At 41.5% G+C, this 20,351-nt stretch overlaps 1 protein-coding gene across 3 annotated transcripts in view; it reads left to right on the forward strand.

The window, feature by feature from the left end:
- The window catches only part of LOC140485722 (NEDD4 family-interacting protein 1-like), a 161,045-nt gene extending 142,633 nt beyond the window's left edge, over nt 1-18,412 (forward strand). For all 3 annotated transcript variants that reach the window (XM_072584182.1, XM_072584179.1, XM_072584180.1), the window contains exon 6: nt 16,026-18,412. Coding sequence is in view for 2 of the 3 variants with exons in the window: in XM_072584179.1 (XP_072440280.1) it covers nt 16,026-16,053 (28 nt within the window). In the remaining variant the exon portion in view is untranslated. The remainder of the gene's footprint in view (nt 1-16,025) is intronic.
- The last annotated feature ends 1,939 nt before the right edge of the window (nt 18,413-20,351 follow it).

Consider the following 20,351-nt stretch of genomic DNA (forward strand, 5'->3'; position numbering starts at 1 on the left):
GCTTGCTTGAATGACCTCCTGTATCCAAGTGCCATGGTAATTAACTTGTCCAGACTCTACTGTTAGCCAGACAGGCTGAGAGAACCTCAAACCTATTGAATAATTGGAGTGGTTGACATTGGTGCACTCCTTACCCATGTCTTCTTACCTGCCTCTCTTATGGTAGCACTCCAATGTCCCTGACCACTGACTAAATTAGAAGACCCTAAGTATTGTCACTGCCTCCAGGTACTAGGTATCCAGGTAACTTTGTCATTTCCTGTTATATCACAGAGTCTATCATTCAGCATCCAAACCATAAACCGTGAATCTAATTTTCTCAAACTGCAGACCTGGATCACAATGGTATTGATAAAATTCGGCCATGCAGCAGAATTTAAATCCTGCAAAAGCTATGGACCCTGAAAACATTCAGGCAAAAGCAGGTTAAATCCCACCTAGCGAATTACCACGTCATCAGTCCATTGTCAATCAGAAGAACATAACAACTAGCAGCAGGAGTGGGCCATCTGGCCCTTCGAGCCCACTCTGCCATTCAAGAAGATCATGGCTGATCTTTTCATCATATCCCTTAATTCCCTTATTTTTCAAAAAAGTATCTACCTTAGCTTTAAAAGCAATTATTGGAGTAGTGTCAACTACTTTGCTGGGCAAGGAATTCCATAGATTAACAAACTTCTGAGTGAAGAAGTTCTTTCTCAGTTCAGTTCTAAACCTGCTTCCTCTAATCTTGAGGCCATGCCCTCTTGTCTCACCTTCTAGTGGAAATATCCTATCTATTTCTACTTTATTGATTTCCTTCATAATTTTATATGTTTCTATACGATTGCACCCCCTCCCCCCCACCCCACCACCCCCCCCCCCACCCCCGTCATGCATTAGCAAAGTGATGGAAGGTATCACAGATAGTACTAACAAGTGGCTCTTGCTCAGCAATAAGAGAATTCTGGGTAATTCAAGATGGAGGACGGAAAAAATTTCTGGCTGTAAGAGCTGCTCCTTTTTTTGAGGTATTTTAGGTGTTGGAGGTGATTTCCTCGAATTCCAGGAGCAGCAATTACTGTTTTATATGCTGTTGCATTGTTTTGGAACTTTGGGAAAAAAAAGTCAAAACGACAACAGTTTTAAAAGGGAGAAGAGCAGACAAAGGAAGCACATGGTGAGGACAGTGCAGCAGACACACACACACACACACACACACACAGAGAGACAGAGAGAGAGAGCGAGCCTGCACAGTTACTGCCTTTGCTGTTTTTGAATTAATGTGCCGCTGGACATCGGAGTGCATCTGGGAAAATTAACAAACAGTGAATTTTACAACGAATCTTGGAGGAACTGGTTTGGGCGAAGTTCACAACACAGAATCAGATAAGTTAATTGTTGTTTTAAGTCTGTCCAAGAGAAAGGCTGTATTAGTGAGTACAGTGGGTTCTTTCTTGATTATATGTTTTTGGAGATAAGTCTCTTGATTAAACTTAAAATATAAGCCATAGCTCTTAATTTAACCTGGTGCAGTGTTTTGTAGAGGAATAAGACAGTGTTATTTTCTGGGTCTGTAGATTGTGAAGGAGCAAAAATGGCCTTTGCAGTGATATGTACTTCTTGTCAGCTGTGGGAGTTTAAAGAGAGTTTAAGGGTTACTGCGGATTATATCTGCCATAAATGCTGTTGGATGCGAATGTTATCAGATCGAGTGGATCAGTTGGAGAGACAGATAGAAGCGATGAGGAATTTGCAACAGCAACAGTATGTGATGGATGGCAGTTATAGGAAGGGGGGGGAAGTCTCAGATACAGTCACATAGATGGGTTAACTCCAGGAAGGGCAAGAGAGGTAGGCACCTAGGGCAGGAGTCTTTTGTGGCTATACCCATTTCAAACAGGTATGCTACTTTGGAAAATGTAGGGGGTGATGGATTCTCAGGAGAACGTAGCATGAACAGCCAAGTTTCTGGTATTGAGATTGGCTCTAATACAACAAGGGGTACGTCGGCTTCCAAGAGATCAATTGTGTTAGGGGATTCTGTAGTCTGAGGTACAGACAGACGTTTCTGTGGCCAGCAGAGAAAAAGCAGAATTGTGTGCTGTTTCCCTGGTGCCAAGATCAAGGATGTCTCAGAGAGGGTGCAGAATGTTCTCACGGGGGAGAGGGGTCAGCAGGAGGTCATGGTCCACATTGGAACCAACAACATAGGAAGGAAAAAGCTTGAGATTCTGAAGGGAGATTACAGAGAGTTAAGGCAGAAATGTAAAAAGAAGGTCCTCAAGAGTAGTAATATCTGAATTACTCCCAGTACCACGAGCTAGTGAGGGCAGGAATAGGAGGGTAGAGCAGATGAATGCATGGCTGAGGATATGCTGTATGGGAGAAGGATTCACATTTTTGGATCATCGGAATCTGTTTTGGGGTAGAAGTGACCTGTACAAGAAGAATGGATTGCACCTAAATTGGAAGGGGACTAATATACTGGCAGGGACATTTGCTAGAACTGCTTGGGAGGATTTAAACTAGTAAGGTGGGAGGGGTGGGACCCAGGGAGATAGTGAGGAAAGAGATCGATCTGAGATGGGTACAGCTGAGAACAGAAGTGAATCAAACAGTCAGTGCAGGCAGGGACAAGGTAGGACTAATAAATTAAACTGCATTTATTTCAATGCAAGGGGCCTAACAGGGAAGGCAGATCAACTCAGGGCATGGTTAGGAACATGGGACTGGGATATCATAGCAATTACAGAAACATGGCTCAGGGATGGACAGGACTGGCAGCTTAATGGTCCAGGATACAAATGCTATAGGAAGGATAGAAAGGGAGGCAAGAGAGGAGGGGGAGTGGCGTTTTTGATAAGGGATAGCATTAGAGCTCTGCTGAGGGAGGATATTCCCGGAAATACATCCAGGGTGGAACTGATAAATATTATAGAGGGTGGTGGTGGAGGGTTGTTTTTCAGACTGGAGCCTGTGACCAGAGTGCCACAAGGATCGGTGCTGGGTCCACTACTTTTTGTCATTTACGTAAATGATTTGGATGTGAGCATAAGAGGTACAGTTAGTAAGTTTGCAGATGACACCAAAATTGGAGGTGTAGTGGACAGCGAAGAGGGTAACCTCAGATTACAACAGAATCTGGACTAGATGGGCCAGTGGACTGAGAAGTGGCAGATGGAGTTTAATTCAGATAAATGCGAGGTGCTACATTTTGGGAAAGCAAATCCCAAACTTAATGGTAAAGTCCTAGGGAGAGTTGCTGAACAAAGAGACCTTGGAGTGCAGGTTCATAGCTCCTTGAAACTGGAATTACAGGTAGATAGGAGAGTGAAGAAGGCATTTGGTATGCTTTCCTTTATTGGTCAGAGTATTGAGTACAGGAGTTGGGAGGTCATGTTGCGGCTGTACAGGACATTGGTTAGGCCACTGTTGAATATTGCATTCAATTCTGATCTCCTTCCTATCAGAAAGATGCTGTGAAACTTGAAAGGGTTCAGAAAAGATTTACAAGAATGTTGCCAGGGTTGGAGGATTGAGCTATAGAGAGAGGCTGAACAGGCTGGGGCTGTTTTCCCTGGAGCGTCGGAGGCTGAGGGGTGACCTTATAGAGGTTTACAAAATTACGAGGGACATGGATAGGATAAATAGGCAAAGTCTTTTCCCTGGGGTTGGGAAGTCCAGAAGTTGAGGGCACAGGTTTAGGGTGAGAGGGGAAAGATATAAAAGAGACCTAAGGGGCAACCTTTTCACACAGAGGGTGGAACGTGTATGGAATGAGCTGCCAGAGGATGTGTTGGAGGCTGGTACAATTGCAACATTTAAGAGGCATTTGGATGGGTATATGAATAGGAAGGGTTTGGAGGGATATGGGCTGGGTGCTGGCAGGTGGGACTTGATTGAGTTGGGATATCTGGTCAGCGTGGACAGGTTGGACCGAAGGGTCTGTTTACATGCTGTACATCTCTATGACTCTATAACTGCTCATTAACAAACATTTGGGTTCTGTCAGGGCCTGTCAACTCCTGATCACATTATCAAGTTTGTGAAAATATAGAGAAAAGTGCTTAATTCCAATCACGATCTCTGAGTGACTGCTGTTGATATCAAGGCAGTATTTGGCTGAGTGTGACAGAAAAAGCCCTAACAAAATCAGAGGAAAACAGTCAGCTGTTTTGAATTATACCCAGTACAAATGAAAATGTTGAGATTGTTCATCATCTCAGTCCCCTGACATTTTTGCTGGTGTTCTTCAGGATAATATCTTAGGCCCAGACATCTTCACCTGCGTCATCATTGCGTGATTGTCCTTCAATTACAAATTTAAAATAAAGATGTCCACTTATAACTGCACAATGTTCAACATCATTTGCAACTTCTCAGATACAGAGCAAACTATGTCCATATGCAGCAAAGCTTGAACAACATTCAGGGTTGAGCTGATAATAGTCTATTAATCATTCACTTATCAGGGATTAATTCAACTCCATGGATTAATTTAATCAAGTCAGTAAAACACGTTATATGTTATTAAGTAAACAATGCAACAACCTAACTGATTTCTATGTGTGTAGTTAATAAACCCACAGCAGACTATGAAGCAAAGTCTTAAGATCCTAAGACATAGGAGCAGAAATAAGTCTTTCAACCCATACTTTTCTCTGCCATTCAATAAAATCATGGCTAATCTGATAATCCTCAACACCACTTTCCTGCCTTATACCCTTAAGCCTTGATTCCCTTAATGATTAAAAACCTGTCTATATCAGCCTTAATGATACAAAGTTTGTGAGAAGATTTGTAGCTCGGGTGCTCGTTATTGTGGTTCTGTTCGCCGAGCTGGAAATTTGTGTTGCAGACGTTTCATCCCCTGTCTAGGTGACATCCTCAGTGCTTGGGAGCCTCCTGTGAAGCGCTTCTGTGATCTTTCCTCTGGCATTTGTAGTGGTTTGTCTCTGCCGCTTCCGGTTGTCAGTTCCAGCTGTCTGCTGCAGTGGTCGGTATATTGGGTCCAGGTCGATGTGTTTGTTGATAGAATCTGTTGATAGAAACGTCACGACCAGCTATCCTTAGTAGCCACACACACAAATGACAAGCAATATGAGTTCGACTGGGACAACACTACTATTATAGGACAAGCCAAACAGAGAACAGCCAGGGAATTCCTAGAGGCATGGCACTCATCCACAGATTCAATCAATAAGCACATCGACCTGGACCCAATATACCGACCACTGCAACGGACAGCTGGAACTGACAACCGGAAGCGGCAGAGACAAACCACTACAAATGCCGGAGGAAACATCACAGAAGCGCTTCATAGGAGGCTCCCAAGCACTGAGGATGTCACCGAGACAGGGGACAAAATGTCTGCAACACAAATTCCCAGCTCGGCGAACAGAACCACAACAACTTAATGGTACAGTCTGAACAGACTTCTGTGGTAAAAAAATTCCACAGATTCACTAGCATAAGAAGAAATTCTTATCATTGTATACACATGGCACATAGTTTCCTGTTAAGGACACTGTCTTAAAAGCTGGGTAGACATACATAAAACATTACCATTGCTGAATCTTCTGCTGTCAACTTCCTGGGTGATACCAATTATCAAATTGACCTGGTTGAGCTATATAAATAATGTAATGACAATAACAGAACTCTGCAGTGAATAATTTACTTTCTGACTCCCCAAACCTTGTCCACCATTTATGAGGCAAAAGTCAAGAGTGTGATGGAAGTTTCTTCATTTGCATGGATTGAATCTGCTCCAATCATACTCAAGAAGCTCAATACAAAGCAAGTTCCACACCAAGCAACTCACTATCCTGACTTGGAGATGGTGCACTTGATCACCTTTTCCAAAGTATTCAGTCTGCGTGCTTGTGGATTATATTCCATATTCTGCATCTCATTTATTTAGTCCCAGACATTGGCAATCCCCATCAAAGTCTAAAGAACAATCTCACACAGAGATATTATCAGAAGTATCATCAATGTTGCTTGATTAAGGAATTCAAAGATGGCAAGTAGATTATGCCCATTCCCCCAGCCTCTAATATCCTACCAAGATATCATTCCAGCCGTGTCCATATGGCACACATCTTGTAGTTCATTTTACATTTTCCACTATTAGGATATCTTCATTCATGTCAGAAGTGCTGAGTCAGGCAACAGCCAATGTTGGCATTTCTTCAGTTATTCAACTGTCATTTGACTTTCTCTGTCAGCCATTCAGTGGTCCTCACTGAATCACACATTACTTATCTTAGATATCTCTGAGTCACAGACCACGTAATTCTGTATTAGACGTGCCTCACTTTCGTATGGTACAAATGAGTCAAGCATAACTTGATTTTAGATTTCTCATCGTGATTAATTAGTAATGATACCACATTGTTTAAATTTAGTTACACCCTGTTCAAAGAGTAACATATAAAACTACATTTTTCTTATGTGAGCATGAGTGGTGACTATCAGTGAACACTTAAACACAGCTCAACTCAATTCTTTTCTGACATCCACTTAAGCACAATTTCCTTTGCTACTTAAAGCAAACGTTCTCAAACAAATGTGCCTCCCTGCTGCTTTTGGAGGGAACACTGAGGTTAAGAACTCAATGTTTAGTAATATGGGAAAATGTGGATGTATAGATACCAGACAAAGGTTTCGGGAGCACAAGCCTTTGGGGGGAAGCCCAGCATGGACTGTGTGTAGGTCCATGGCTAAAGGACTGTAATTCTTTTTTTCAAACTTTATGTTAAGAAGGACTGCAATCTTTAAATTTTAACTTACTTATTTTCCTACTTTGTACATAAGATTTTGTACCAAGATACCTTTGGACCTAAGATGGCACCGGAAATGGCAACTTTCTAAAATTTTTAATGTACTCCTTTATCCCTGTACCTGAGTAGATTAGCTGAGATTACTTATAGTGTAGAATCAGGCCCTTCGGCCCAACAAGCCCACACTGACCCTCCGAAGAGTAACCCACCCAGACCCATTCCCCTATATTTACCCCCTTCACCTAACACTATCGGCAATTTAGCACGTCAATTCACCATACCTGCACATTTTTGGAGGGAGGAAACACATTATGAGAGGAAACCGGAGCACCCGGAGGAAACCCACGCAGACACGGGGAGAATGTGCAAACTCCACACCGACAGTTGCCTGAGGTGGGAATTGAACCCGGGTCTCTGGTGCTGTGAGGCAACAGTGCTAACCACTGTGCCACTGTGCCACCCATGTGCATGTGACAATAAACTTAATTCTAATTCTAACATGGCAGATAACAAAATTCAGGCAGAAATATAAATTCTTGATGTAATCATTATTGTCTACAGGAGGCAACAAATTATTAATGCTGACAGTAATGTGTTATTATGACTTCCAATAATGTTTCACATAGTACAAATAGGATAAATATGACTGCCTTTGCAAGGCAGTAAAATATTTTTGCGTGCAGCATACAAATGACTTATCTGACCAAAAATAAACCATAGGCAGGTATACTGTTGGTGAAGAAGCTAAACACCCAGCCAAGGCAGAAAACAGAATGTGCCTCAGGAATTACTTCAGATCCATCAGAGTATTGAGTACAGGAGTTGGGAGGTCGTGTTGCAGCTGTACAGGATATTGGTTAGGCCACTGTTGGAATATGGTGTGCAATTCCGGTCTCCTTCCTACTGGAAAGATGTTGTGAAACTTGAAAGGGTTCAGAAAAGATTTACAAGGATGTTGCCAGGGTTGGAAGATTTGAGCCAAAAGGAGAGATTGAATAGGCTAGGGCTCTTTTCCCTGGAGCGTTGGAGGCTGAGGAGTAACCTTATAGAGGTTTATAAAATCATGAGGGGCATGGATAAGATAAATAGACAAAATCTTTTCCCTGGGGTGGGGGAGTCCAGAACTAGAGGGCATAGGGTTAGGGAGAGATGGGAAAGATATAAAAGAGACCTAAGGGGCAACTTTTTCATGCAGAGGGTGGTACGCGTATGGAATGAGCTGCCAGAGGAAGTAGTGGAGGCTGGTACAATAGTAACATTTAAGAGGCATTTGGGTGGGTATATGAATAGGAAGGGTTTGGAGGGATATGGGACAGGTGCTGACAGGCGGGACTAGATTGGTTTGGGATATCTGGTCGGCATGGATGAGTTGGACCGAAGGGTCTGTTCCATGCTGTACATCTCTATGACTCTATCTGTTCCCATTCCACTGTCAGAACATAGCCACAAGTAAGACAGAAATTAAGTTTACAAACAATGACTGGTGTACTAGCACTTTGCTGGATAATTACACTGGAATGGAGTGAGCAGCCCTGAGAAAATGGTTATCGGCTTGGAATTTCATTTGTTTCCCACAATATGAGGTGTTGCTGAATATCTTCTGCCTGATAGTCTGGCTATGCCCTTCCAGTGGGAATCAATTCAGTTCAATGGCTCATATTTAAAACTTGGCCCAGTACTGTACATGATCTTTTCAGCCATTTACATTGATGGTCAAAGAAAATTGTTGGTAGTAAGAAGTTGAACTGACCACATCTGCTGTTGCCAGGAACAACTTCTCACTGGAAGGCAAATTCAAGGAATTAACACAAACATGCCAAGATCCAACAAATAATAATCTGCAGGCTTTTCTCCAACCACAGAAAATGAAGCAGTCAACAGATGCAGGAAAGTGCTAATGTTTTTCATTCTGACTGGAAAATGTCACATATATTGAGTTGTACATTCTGAGGCTATCACAATATTCAAGTAATGCTATCCATTCTCACTGAGATAAGTATGCTGCTGAGATAATGGAAGGGAGGGGCGGTGAAAATAAAAAAAAAATGTTTGTTCCCCCTTTTGTGACTTAAGTTTTGAAAATATGGCTCCTGATATAAAAAAAAAGAGCTGTTGATTCCATGAATGGGAATACCACCCCCGATGAGTTCATCCCAAATCACACAACTTCCTTCCTGACTTGGAATTGTAACACTGTTCCTTCACTGTCACTGGGTCAAAATCCTGAGGCAAACTCCTCAGAGAATTCCTAGTCCAATGTTGATATAGTTTTTTTTATCAAATCTTAACAAAAAGTGTTTCTGAAAGTTTATATTTGATAAATTCTGAGCTCTTATTTCTTTTTGATTGTGAACTTTTTCTTTCTTTATTTTTATAATTTTGTTTCCTAAGAATTTGTACTTAAATATCTGTACCTGGGTGCCTGGTAACTAAGATGGCAGAGAAATTGGCGACTTGCAAATTTTCACATGAGAGTACATGTGACAATAGAGCTAATTCTAAATTCTATTCTCAAATTTGTTGAGGAGATAATCAGAGGTGCTGATGGCTTCAACAACAAATGGACAATAAAGGGTGACATACCTTCTAATTAAATCTTGAACGACTTGCTTACTGAGCTTCTAATCAGCAAGTTGCTATTAGAATTGGTCCATCACTATCCATCAAAATGCTACCCAGCCTCTTTAATGAGTGCTAGCTGGCAAGTTAAATGGTAACTGGTGCCTTACAATCCTCTGGGCACTTGTTCCTAGCACACATGTTCTTTACCAAAGTGGTATCGTACATGAAGTGAGAGTTAAACTGGTTTTTCAGATTCAAATCTTATTTTGGGCTCATTAGTGCCTAAAGTGTCTGGAAAAACCTAACCTCAAAATGACTGAATTTGCCATTTGCCATGATGTTGCCTGTTGACTGGCTACACATTCCCAATAAGAATATAACAGGAGCAGCAGTTGTTCATAAAGTCCCTTGGGCCTGCTATACCATCTCATAAGATTATGACTGGTATGATCCTGGCCTCAACTGCAACTCCCCCTCTGTTCCCAGAAATCCTTCACTCCCTTTTGGTTTGAGTTTGTGTTTATTTCAGCTTGAATATGTTCAATAACCCAGTATCCAGGCATCTCCGAATGCAGAATTTCATAGACTTGTGAATTGTCAGCTCTACTTTGTCTTCATGTCTTCACTGGATAGCAGTGAGTTGAGTACAAAGGTTAAGTTATTTTATTTTACATTACAGCTGTGCTGTGGGAGGATATTCCCGGAAATACATCCAGGGAAGTTATTTGGGTGGAACTGAGAAATAAGAAAGGGATGATCACATTATTGGGATTGTCTTATAGACCCCCCAATAGTCAGAGGGAAATTGAGAAACAAACTTGTCAGGAGATCTCAGATATCTGTAAGAATAATAGGGTAGTTGGTAGGGGATTTTAACTTTCCAAACATTGACTGGGACTGCCATAGTGTTAAAGGTTTAGATGGAGAGGAATTTGTTAAGTATGTACAAGACAATTTTCTGATTCAGTATGTGGATGTACCTACTAGAGAAGGTGCAAAACTTGACCTACTCTTGGGAAATAAGGCAGGGCAGGTGACTGAGGTGTCAGTGGGGGAGCACTTTGGGGCCAGCGACCATAATTCTATTCATTTTAAAATAGTGATGGAAAAGGATAGACCAGGTCTAAAAGTTGAAGTTCTAAATTGGAGAAAGGCCAATTTTGACAGTATTAGGCAAGAACTTTTGAAAGCTGATTGGAGGCAGATGTTTGCAGGTAAAGGGACGGCTGGAAAATGGGAAGCCTTCAGAAATGAGATAACAAGAATCCAGAGAAAATATATTCCTGTCAGGGTGAAAGGTAAGGCTGGTAGGTATAGGGAATGCTGGATGACTAAAGAAATTGTGGGTTTGGTTAAGAAAAAGAAGGAAGCATATGTCAGGTATAGACAGGATAGATCGAGTGAATCCTTAGAAGAGTATAAAGAAAGTAGGAGTATACTTAAGAGGGAAATCTGGAGGGCAAAAAGGGGACATGAGATAGCTTTGGCAAATAGAATTAAGGAGAATCCAAAGGGGTTTTTCAAATATATTAAGGACAACAGGGTAACTAGGGAGAGAATAGAGCCCCTCAAAGATCAGCAAGGCGGCCTTTGTGTGGAGCCACAGAAAATGAGGGAGATAGTAAATGAATATTTTGCATCAGTATTTACTGTGGAAAAGGATATGGAAGACTTAAACTGTAGGGAAATAGATGGTGACACCTTGCAAAATGTCCAGATACAGAGGAGGAAATGCTGGATGTCTTGAAATGGTTAAAAGTGGATAAATCCCCAGGACCTGATCAGGTTTACCCGAGAACTGTGTGGGAAGCTAGAGAAGTGATTGCTGGGCCTCTTACTGAGATATTTGTATCATCGATAGTCACAGGTGAGGTGCCTGAAGACTGGAGGTTGGCAAACGTGGTGCCACTGTTTAAGAAGGGCAGTAAAGACAAGCCAGGGAACTATAGACCGGTGAGCCTGACCTCGGTGGTGGGCAAGTTGTTGGAGAGAATCCTGAGGGACAGGATGTACATGTATTTGGAAAGGCAAGGACTGATTCGGGGTAGTCAACATGGCTTTGTGCGTGGGAAATCATGTCTCACAAACTTGATTGAGCTTTTTGAAGAAGTAACAAAGAAGATTGAGGAGGGCAGAGCAGTAGTTGTAATCTATATGGATTTCAGTAAGGCGTTCGACAGGGTTCCCCATGGGAGACTGATTAGCAAGGTTAGATCGCATGGAATACAGGGAGAACTAGCCATTTGGATACAGAACTGGCTCAAAGGTAGAAGACAGAGGGTGGTGGTGGAGGGTTGTTTTTCAGACTGGAGGCCTGTGACCAGTGGAGTGCCACAAGGATTGGTGCTGGGTCCTCTACTTTTTTGATTTACATAAATGATTTGGATGCAAGCATAAGAGGTACAGTTAGTAAGTTTGCAGATGACACCAAAATTGGAGATGTCGTGGACAGCAAAGAGGGTTACCTCAGATTACAACAGGATCTGGACCAGATGGGCCAATGGGCTGAGAAGTGGCAGATGGAGTTTAATTCAGATAAATACAAGGTGCTGCATTTTGGGAAAGCAAATCTTAACAGGACTTAACACACTTAATGGTAAAGTTCTAGGGAGTGTTGCTGAACAAAGAGACCTTGGAGTGCAGGTTCATAGCTCCTTGAAACTGGAATTGCAGGTAGATAGGATAGTGAAGAAGGCATTTGGTATGCTTTCTTTTATTGGTCAGAGTATTGAGTACAGGAGTTGGGAGGTCATGTTGCGGCTGTGCAGGACATTGGTTAGGCCACTGTTGGAATATTGCGTTCAATTCTGATCTCCTTCCTATCGGAAAGATGTTGTGAAACTTGAAAGGGTTCAGAAAAGATTTACAAGGATGTTGCCAGGGTTGGAGGATCTGAGCTACAGGGAGAGGCTGAACAGGCTGGGGCTGTTTTCCCTGGAGCATCGGAGGCTGAGGGGTGACCTTATGTCGGTGTACAAAATTATGAGGGACAAGGTTAGGATAAATAGGCAAAGTCTTTTCCCTGGGGTTGGGGAGTCCAGAGCTAGAAGGCATAGGTTTAGAGTGAGAGGGGAAAGATATAAAAGAGACCTAAGGGTCAACTTTTTCATGCAGGGGGTGGTATGTGTTTGGAATGAGCTGCCAGAGGATGTGGTGGAAGCTGGTACAATTGCAATATTTAAGAGGCATTTGGATGGGTATATGAATAGGAAGGGTTTGGAGGGATATGGGCTGGGTGTTGGCAGCTGGCACAGATTGGGTTGGGATATCTTGTCAGCATGGACAGGTTGGACCGAAGGGTCTGTTTCCCTGCTGTACATCTCTATGACTCTATAAGTTAGATGTTGAACAATCTCGATATGGAAGTCAGAGTGGTTACCTAGCGACTTCAGCTTGCTAATGACTGTAAGGAGCGCCCCTGTTACCCAAAGACAAACAGCCTCATAGGGCATAACCCATGATTCCACCTCATGCAGTCCTCATCCATGAACACTGGCATCTGACATTTGCCAACCCCCCCACTCTTCTCCAATTCATTTACATGCCACATGGGAAGCACAGATTATCAATGCAGAGTGAACAGGCAACTAGCATTGAAAGGCTGTTGCAAGAACACTTTGCACACAGGAACAAGTGCCCAGCTTATGGGTTGTACGGGGGTCCACCTCAGGGCTGCTTGCTTGCTCTCTGAGTACTCGGGCATGCAGTGCCTACCAGGCTGCTCACTGTGTCCCTGCCTTGCCAGGCCACGCTGTGTCTTGCTGCCCTACTGATGTTACATTGATATAATATTAATACATTACTTTTCGTGTAGACACATAGACTGGCTGCCTCTCATGCACCTCAGTTGGATCCGCCTGGAGGTTGGGACATCTTGCTGTAATGTGCTTCATCAGCGCTTTACATCATTCATTCCTGATGAAGGGCTTTTGCCCGAACTGTCAATTTTCCTGCTCCTCGGATGCTGCCTGACCTGCTGTGCTTTTCCAGCACCACTCTGATCTAAACTCTGGTTTCCAGCATCTGCAGTCTTCACTTCTGCCATCTTGGTGTAAAGCACATTGAGACACTGGCCTACAGCATGTGCCAGCTGCCTGCACAGCAAATACATTGCAACCCTTATTCTGCCAAATGTCCATGTTGGAAACTGTTTGAGGGCTATTCATTCACTTATTCAAGGGGTGTGTGTGTGTGTTCATTCCAGGCGGGGAGTCACATAGCAGTCAGGGAGCTGCTCTACAACAGTCAGAGATCAGCTCAGTCATGTCCTGGGGCTTCTGGTAGAGATTAGCCAGAGGTCTGGGTCAAATACAATCCTGTGGGGTTGATGAAGCATTGGTGGGGAGGGGGGAGGGGTGTGGAGGGGGTGCAGTGTTGCAGCAGGGGAATCATTTCCAGAAGAGCTGGTGGAGTCAAGACTGTTGAGGGAAACAGAGATATTTGTGGGACTGGGACCGAGGAGGATGATGAGGGAAACTCAAGATGTATGGAACAAGATGAGAGCTGAAAATGTGTTGCTGGAAAAGCGCAGCAGGTCAGGCAGCATCCAAGGAACAGGAGAATCAATGTTTCGGGCATAAGCCCTTCTTCAGGAATGAGGATCAGAGGACCTTATATGCATCATGAAGTTTAATGTCAGGGTTCAGTAGTCAAGAAGGACATTGGAGTCAAAGTTTAGGAGTAACTATATTTTTTGGTTGGAGGGAGATGGGCTGTTGGGGCAGAGTGCGGCAAAAGGGACATAGAGGCTCTGAAAGAAGCCGGTGACCATGGGGAGCCTGGTGCAGATGGTGTTCACCGTGAGCTGTTACCCTGTCATCATTTGCCATTTTCCAGGTGAGAAATGCATCTGAAACATGGCTGGGGCAACGCACAAGGTCAGTTCCACATTGGTGTGGGCAAGTGCAGCATTCAGATCTGCTGGGCGCTAGGACATTGTGGCAGCAAAATCATGATGCCCGCTTTCCAAACACCAGCTACATTTCATTAGCAATCATTTCTTCATTTATATGCAATGCATGCAGAATGGTTAAACAGTGACCAGAATGAGAGCATGCAGTTGTATGTGCGAGGGAGTGCCAACCATGTTATCCATGTGCCATGGTAACTTGGCTTCATGGTTGCTGTGGCATCACATTGCAGTGAGGGGCAACACAGGATTACCAACATTTGTCCAGGTGTACATGCCTTTGCAATATTGTTCATCTCTGCTTCTGCCTTAATCTGTCTGCTGCTGAAGCCCTTGTCAATGTTTTCTGTTTTATCTTGCTTCAGCTATTGAATACAGTGTCAGTTGGCCTTTCATCTTCCACCTACTATGAAGCTGAAGTCACACAATACTCTGTGGCCAGCATTGTGCACACAGTCCTGTTCATCCATTGCCCCTGTGTTGAAGGACTTAGAATGGTACACCCTCACTACAAATTAAAAGTTCTCATCATTGTGTCCAGATCAGTCCATGGTGTCAGACACTCTATCTCCACAATCTCTTCCAGTTCAACAATTCTCTGCAAATTACACATGCTTCCAGCTCTGGCATCTTTCACTCCTCTCACTCTAACATAATCATGTCTTTATGCAAGCTAAACCAATCTAAAGTAAATATTGGCCATTTTCCTTGGAGTACAAGTTCATAGCTCCTTGAAAGTGGAGTCGCAGGTAGATAGGATAGTGAAGAAGGCGTTTGGTATGTTTCCTTTATTGGTAAGTGCATAGAGTACAGATGTTGGGAGGTCATTTTGTGGCTGTACAGGATAATGGTTATGCTGCTATTGGAATATTGTGTGCAATTCTGGTCTCTCCTGCTATTGGAAGGATGATGTGAAACTTAAAAGGTTGCATAAGAGATTTAGAAGGATGTTGACAGGTTTGAAGGATATATGGAGCTATACGGAGAGGCTGAACAGGCTGGGGCAGTTTTCCCCAGAGCATCGGAGGCTGTGGGGTGACCTTATAGAGGTTTATAAAATCATGAGGGGCATGGATTGGATAAATAGACAAGGTCTTTTCCCCGGGTTAGGGGAGTCCAAAACAAGAGGCATAGGTTTAGGATGAGAGGAGAAAGATTTAAAAGGGAACTAGGGGCAACTTAGAGGATGGTATGTGTATGGAATAAGCTGCCAGGGGAAGTGGTGGAGGCTGGTACAGTGACAATATTTAAAAGGCATCTGGATGAATAGGAAGGGTTTAGAGGGATATGGGCCAAGTGTTGGCAACTGGGACTAGATTGATTTAGGATATCTGGTTGGCTTGGACAAATTGGACCGAAGGGTCTGTTTCTGTGCTGTACATCTATGACATTGGGTTAGATTTGTGAAACAAAATGGACAACAGAAGATACTCCAATTTGGTTTTAGGTTCTTAAATATAAAGTATTAAGCAATATTTTTTTCGAATTAATTTTTTGAACAATTTTGAGAGTGAATAATTTAAAAGATATGCTGTGCTTATTGTAGCTTTACAGCAGGTTTGACTGAACAAAATCTGTTATCTTCATCCTAAATCCAATTCCAAAATGTATTTATTGTTGTACAAAGGGTTAAAGAAAAGAGTTGTTTTAATGTGTATGTTAACGATGGCTTGGCGATCCTGCTTGTCTTGTAACAATCAATTGATTTAATACTCATGAGACTGTTCAGGAGCACGTAGGCATTAAAGGGAGGCAGGAAATTGATTCTGGTTTTCTTTTTATTGCAGATATTATCCGGAATATTTCCTCCCGTAACACCCTGCTTCGCTGCGTGGTGACTTTGTTGGAAAAACTGGAACAAGGATTGCAAATCTTAGGGGATGAATTACAAAGTTAAAAAATGCTTTTCTATGGGTGGCTTGACTTTCCAAGCCACATGAAAAATAATCTGCTAGGTGCAGTATGCTTTCTAGTTGTGCTTCTTTCAAATAAGGCTACCAAAACATGCAATTAAGCAGTTAATTCCTCACAAACACTCTTTCTCATTCTGGTTTTCTGAAATCATATTCATTGCTTAATGAATTATGGATGGGGTAAGCCAATGCTGAATTTCACCAAAAGAGGGCAGTGTTGCTTTTGTTTTGTGATGAAAGGGATTAGAATTTGCAAACTAAATTCAGAATAGACTGGACTTCTTAAAAATGTAATTTATTATTCAAAGTTTTTCAATTGTATGATTCATACAAATTACAGTAAACAATTTAAAACATTGAAATGCAATTTGTTTTAAGTATATTCTGAGTAAAGACATCTGATTGTGCAATTTAAAATGTCCTATCTATATTTCCTACTACATACTCGTGTAGTTGAACCCATCTTGGAATGCGATAAGGGGTATGACAACTGACCTCAGTGTTCCTTGTTTAGGAATAGGAGAAATCAGTCATTGAGTCACTCCTGCTCAATATCTGGTCCTGCTGACAATTTACATCTGGCAGAGGTTAAACTAGAGACAATGGAGATGCTAGCACAGTCTAATAAGCTTTCAACAGCACTATCAAGGTTCACACACAATCAGATATTGGGAACAGTTCTGATGCAGAACAAGAGAGGTCATAGAATCAGGATTTACCGAGATAGAAACTTTGAAATTGCAAGTAAATGTTACGTACAGGATTCACTTTGTTGCTAAACAGAAAATCCATTATATTTAGAACAACTGCCACCTAGCCAGCTTCTGATCAATTGTTACTTGAGTGAAATTATTGTCAAGTTAAATTATTTAATCCTAAACAATGAAAGTACTTTGGATTAACGGAAGAGAGCATTCTTGGATAGAATAGAACTTGCTGCACTTGGAATCACTCTGCATATTAACAGATATAAAGGGTTAATTCAGTATTTGTATTTTAACGTGTGCATCAATACCCTCTGAATTTGGTCTCAGTAATTTTAGCCCATTTACAGTAAAGAGTTGCTGCCTGTGCTAAAACAACAGGGTGGAATTTCAAATGAGTGCAATAAGTGTTTGCAGTTCTTATCTCAGAGTAATTTCAAAGCCTTTGGCTTTGTGAGGGCACATTACAATTCTTTCTCAGTTAGCTAACTGAAAAGAGCATGAGTGTCAGAGCATACACTATAATCACATGTTCACCAGATGACAAATTTATGATTGATAACGTGGATTCAGAAACAACAAGCATTTCTTAATGTAAAACATCCTTGCTGCTCAAACTTAAAGACATAGTATCCACACCTTTAGACACACATTACTACAAATAGTTGCACAGCTCTTTCAAAACACCTTTAGCATTAATGAATACAGTGCTATTTTGCTGTGTAATTTTAATGGCTACTTGAATGAAGTCAAAGTAGCAATGCAAGTGTTCTGTATGCAGCAAGTTCTATTCTGTCCAAGAACAATTTAGTTCCAATCTGTATTGATGTGTTGCTAAGGGAAAGCAGGTCTCAACCCCCTGCATATTTGTCAAACCATTTCAACATTTATAATGAAGAAAGAAGGACTTATATTTCATGGAATTCTCTCAATCTCCTAACGTAACTTGACAGAAGATCACATGGTCATTTGTTTTTCATTTATGCAATTTCACTAGTTGCTGTGCTGATCTGTGACTGGAATTTCCAACTGATAACATAAAAGTTGGCAGCAAACATTATTGCAGCGATCTCTTTCTGGTTTTAATGAGGACATGCTGGTGTTGGACTAGGGTGGACAAAGTTAAAAATCACACACCATGAGGTTATAGTCCAACAGGTTTATTTAGAAGTATTAACTTTCAGAGCGCTGCTCCTTTGTCAGGTAGCTGATCATAAGATCCTGCCCCACCTGACGAAGGAGCAGCACTCTGAAAGTTGTATTTCCAAACAAATCTGTTTGACTATAATCTAGTGTTCTGTGATTTTTAACTTCCCAACTTTACTTCAGGGTGATGCTAGAAGAAGCTAGCTGACCTATACGATTGCAGTCTGACAGCGAAAATACACTCCAGACGTAACAGAATATGTATTTTATGTAGCTAATGATTTAATGAAAAGCTGCATATGTGTAATTTGATGTGCAGTTTCTAATGGTTTATTGGTGGAACTCCATATATTTGTACTCATGTTTCCATTTCATATTTAATACAGTTCAATTAAACTTTTATTTCCAGCAGGACTGACATGAGTTTTATGTACATACACCATTCTCTTACACATGCAGTTAGAATTTACTATCTATCTTGAATGAGAAACAATAAATACTCACATTTAATTTTTGTTAGCAGTCTATTTTTGTCATTAAATAAGTGAGGTCATTTAGTGATTCTGAAGTTTGAATGTATGAGGCTTTAAATTGAAATGTTTCCTTCTCTCATATATTTGGGACATTTCCTTGTTGCAATTTTCTGCTTTCATGATGGGGACAGTTCTACAATTAACACAAGCACTCCAGTATCTCACAGGATTGGCCCAATATGAAACTAGGACAAACTTCACTTTTAAATTTGGAATCAGTTCCAGAATGCCTGTTGTGGGAGCCTTCACTGACTTGATAAAGATGAAATGATATTGGGTTGGAAGAGAGTGACCATTAATTGGACCCAGCGTAAGGTCAATCACTTTTCACGCCATTCCAATGGAGAAAGGGGATTAAACTCAAGGTCAGACAGTCAGCAGGTCATTTACCACTTGGTCATGTTGGTCTTGGTTGACTGATAGCACTTTTATGCCTGGATGAGAAAGTCATGGGTTCAATTGTAACGGCTGCATTTTGAGAACATGTCCAGGCTGAGATTGCTGATCTGTCAGAAATGTAGTTTCAGATGAGGTCGGAAACAAAGACCCTGCCTCACAGCACCAGGATCAAGACTTGATTCCAATCTTGGGCGACTGTCTGTGTGGAGTTTGCACATTCTCCCTGTGTCTGTATACTTTCCTTCGGGTGCTCTGGTTTCCTCCCACAGTCCAAAGATGTGAAGGCTACGTAGATTAGCCATGCTAAATTGCTCCATAGTGTCCTGGGTGGTGCAGGCTAGGTAGATTAACCATGAGAAATGCGGGGTTTCAGGGATAGGGTAGGGGGCTTGGTCTAAATGGGATGTCCTTCAGAGAGTTGGTATGAACACAATAGGCCGAATGGCCTGTTTCAACACTGTGGGCGTTCTAAGATTCTATGCACTTCTCTAGATTACAATAGTAACTAGAGTTGAAAATAATTTAATTGATTGGGAAAGATTTGGAATGCTTCATATGAATGTAAAAGGTGCTATAAAAAAGCAAGTTCTTTCTGGACAAGACCATGCTCATCCTTTTGCATTCATTGTTTACATATTCACACTTTCTGTACACAATGAATACTCATCAATAGCAAGACCTGATTGATTATTTTTCCTCTTGTTAGCCCAGTATGCTAAAGATAACCATATCATTCCTTTTAGATAATTCAGCACTATATTAGGTTTGAATCCAAGAGCTCGGTGGTGTGTATCCTTTATGGTATTTAGATTTAACTATGTTCTGTACTCTGTAACTTGCAGAATTCTCCCTGGCTATTAAGTATTTTCTTCTTGTAATCAAAATCATTACAAACACAGATGGAAAAAGTTGGAAATGTTCATGTCTCCCGAATGGTTTCTAACAAAACCTAGATTCTGGAATTCTTTATTGAATCGCTGTGGAGTCCCAGCTGCTGAAGTGCAAATAACTGGCAGAGAGATGGAGGACATCAACAGCTAGAACACTTCAAATAGTAAATTATTCAAAATGAAAACAAAACTTAAACTTAGAAAATCAGCTCACCATGTTCTGAAAAAAGATTTTTCTGCTAGTCTGCCCTGTACAACGAGCATTTGCAAAAATGTACATCTATATTGCTAGGCACATGCAATAGTTCTTTGTATTAACAAATTGTCAGCAAGTTTATTTTCATAAAATTTGTTCCTTTAGAATCTGGCTTTCTGATAGATTTCTGGGATTATGATGATAAGACAGATTGTACTCAAATATTTAGATGAATTGACGATTTAATCTTAGTAAGGAAACAGTTATCTTAGAGTTATAGAGATGCATAGCATAGAAACAGACCCTTCGGTCCAACTCATCTATGCTGACCA

Source organism: Chiloscyllium punctatum, chromosome 14 (assembly GCF_047496795.1).
Source record: "Chiloscyllium punctatum isolate Juve2018m chromosome 14, sChiPun1.3, whole genome shotgun sequence".
NCBI lineage: Eukaryota > Metazoa > Chordata > Chondrichthyes > Orectolobiformes > Hemiscylliidae > Chiloscyllium > Chiloscyllium punctatum.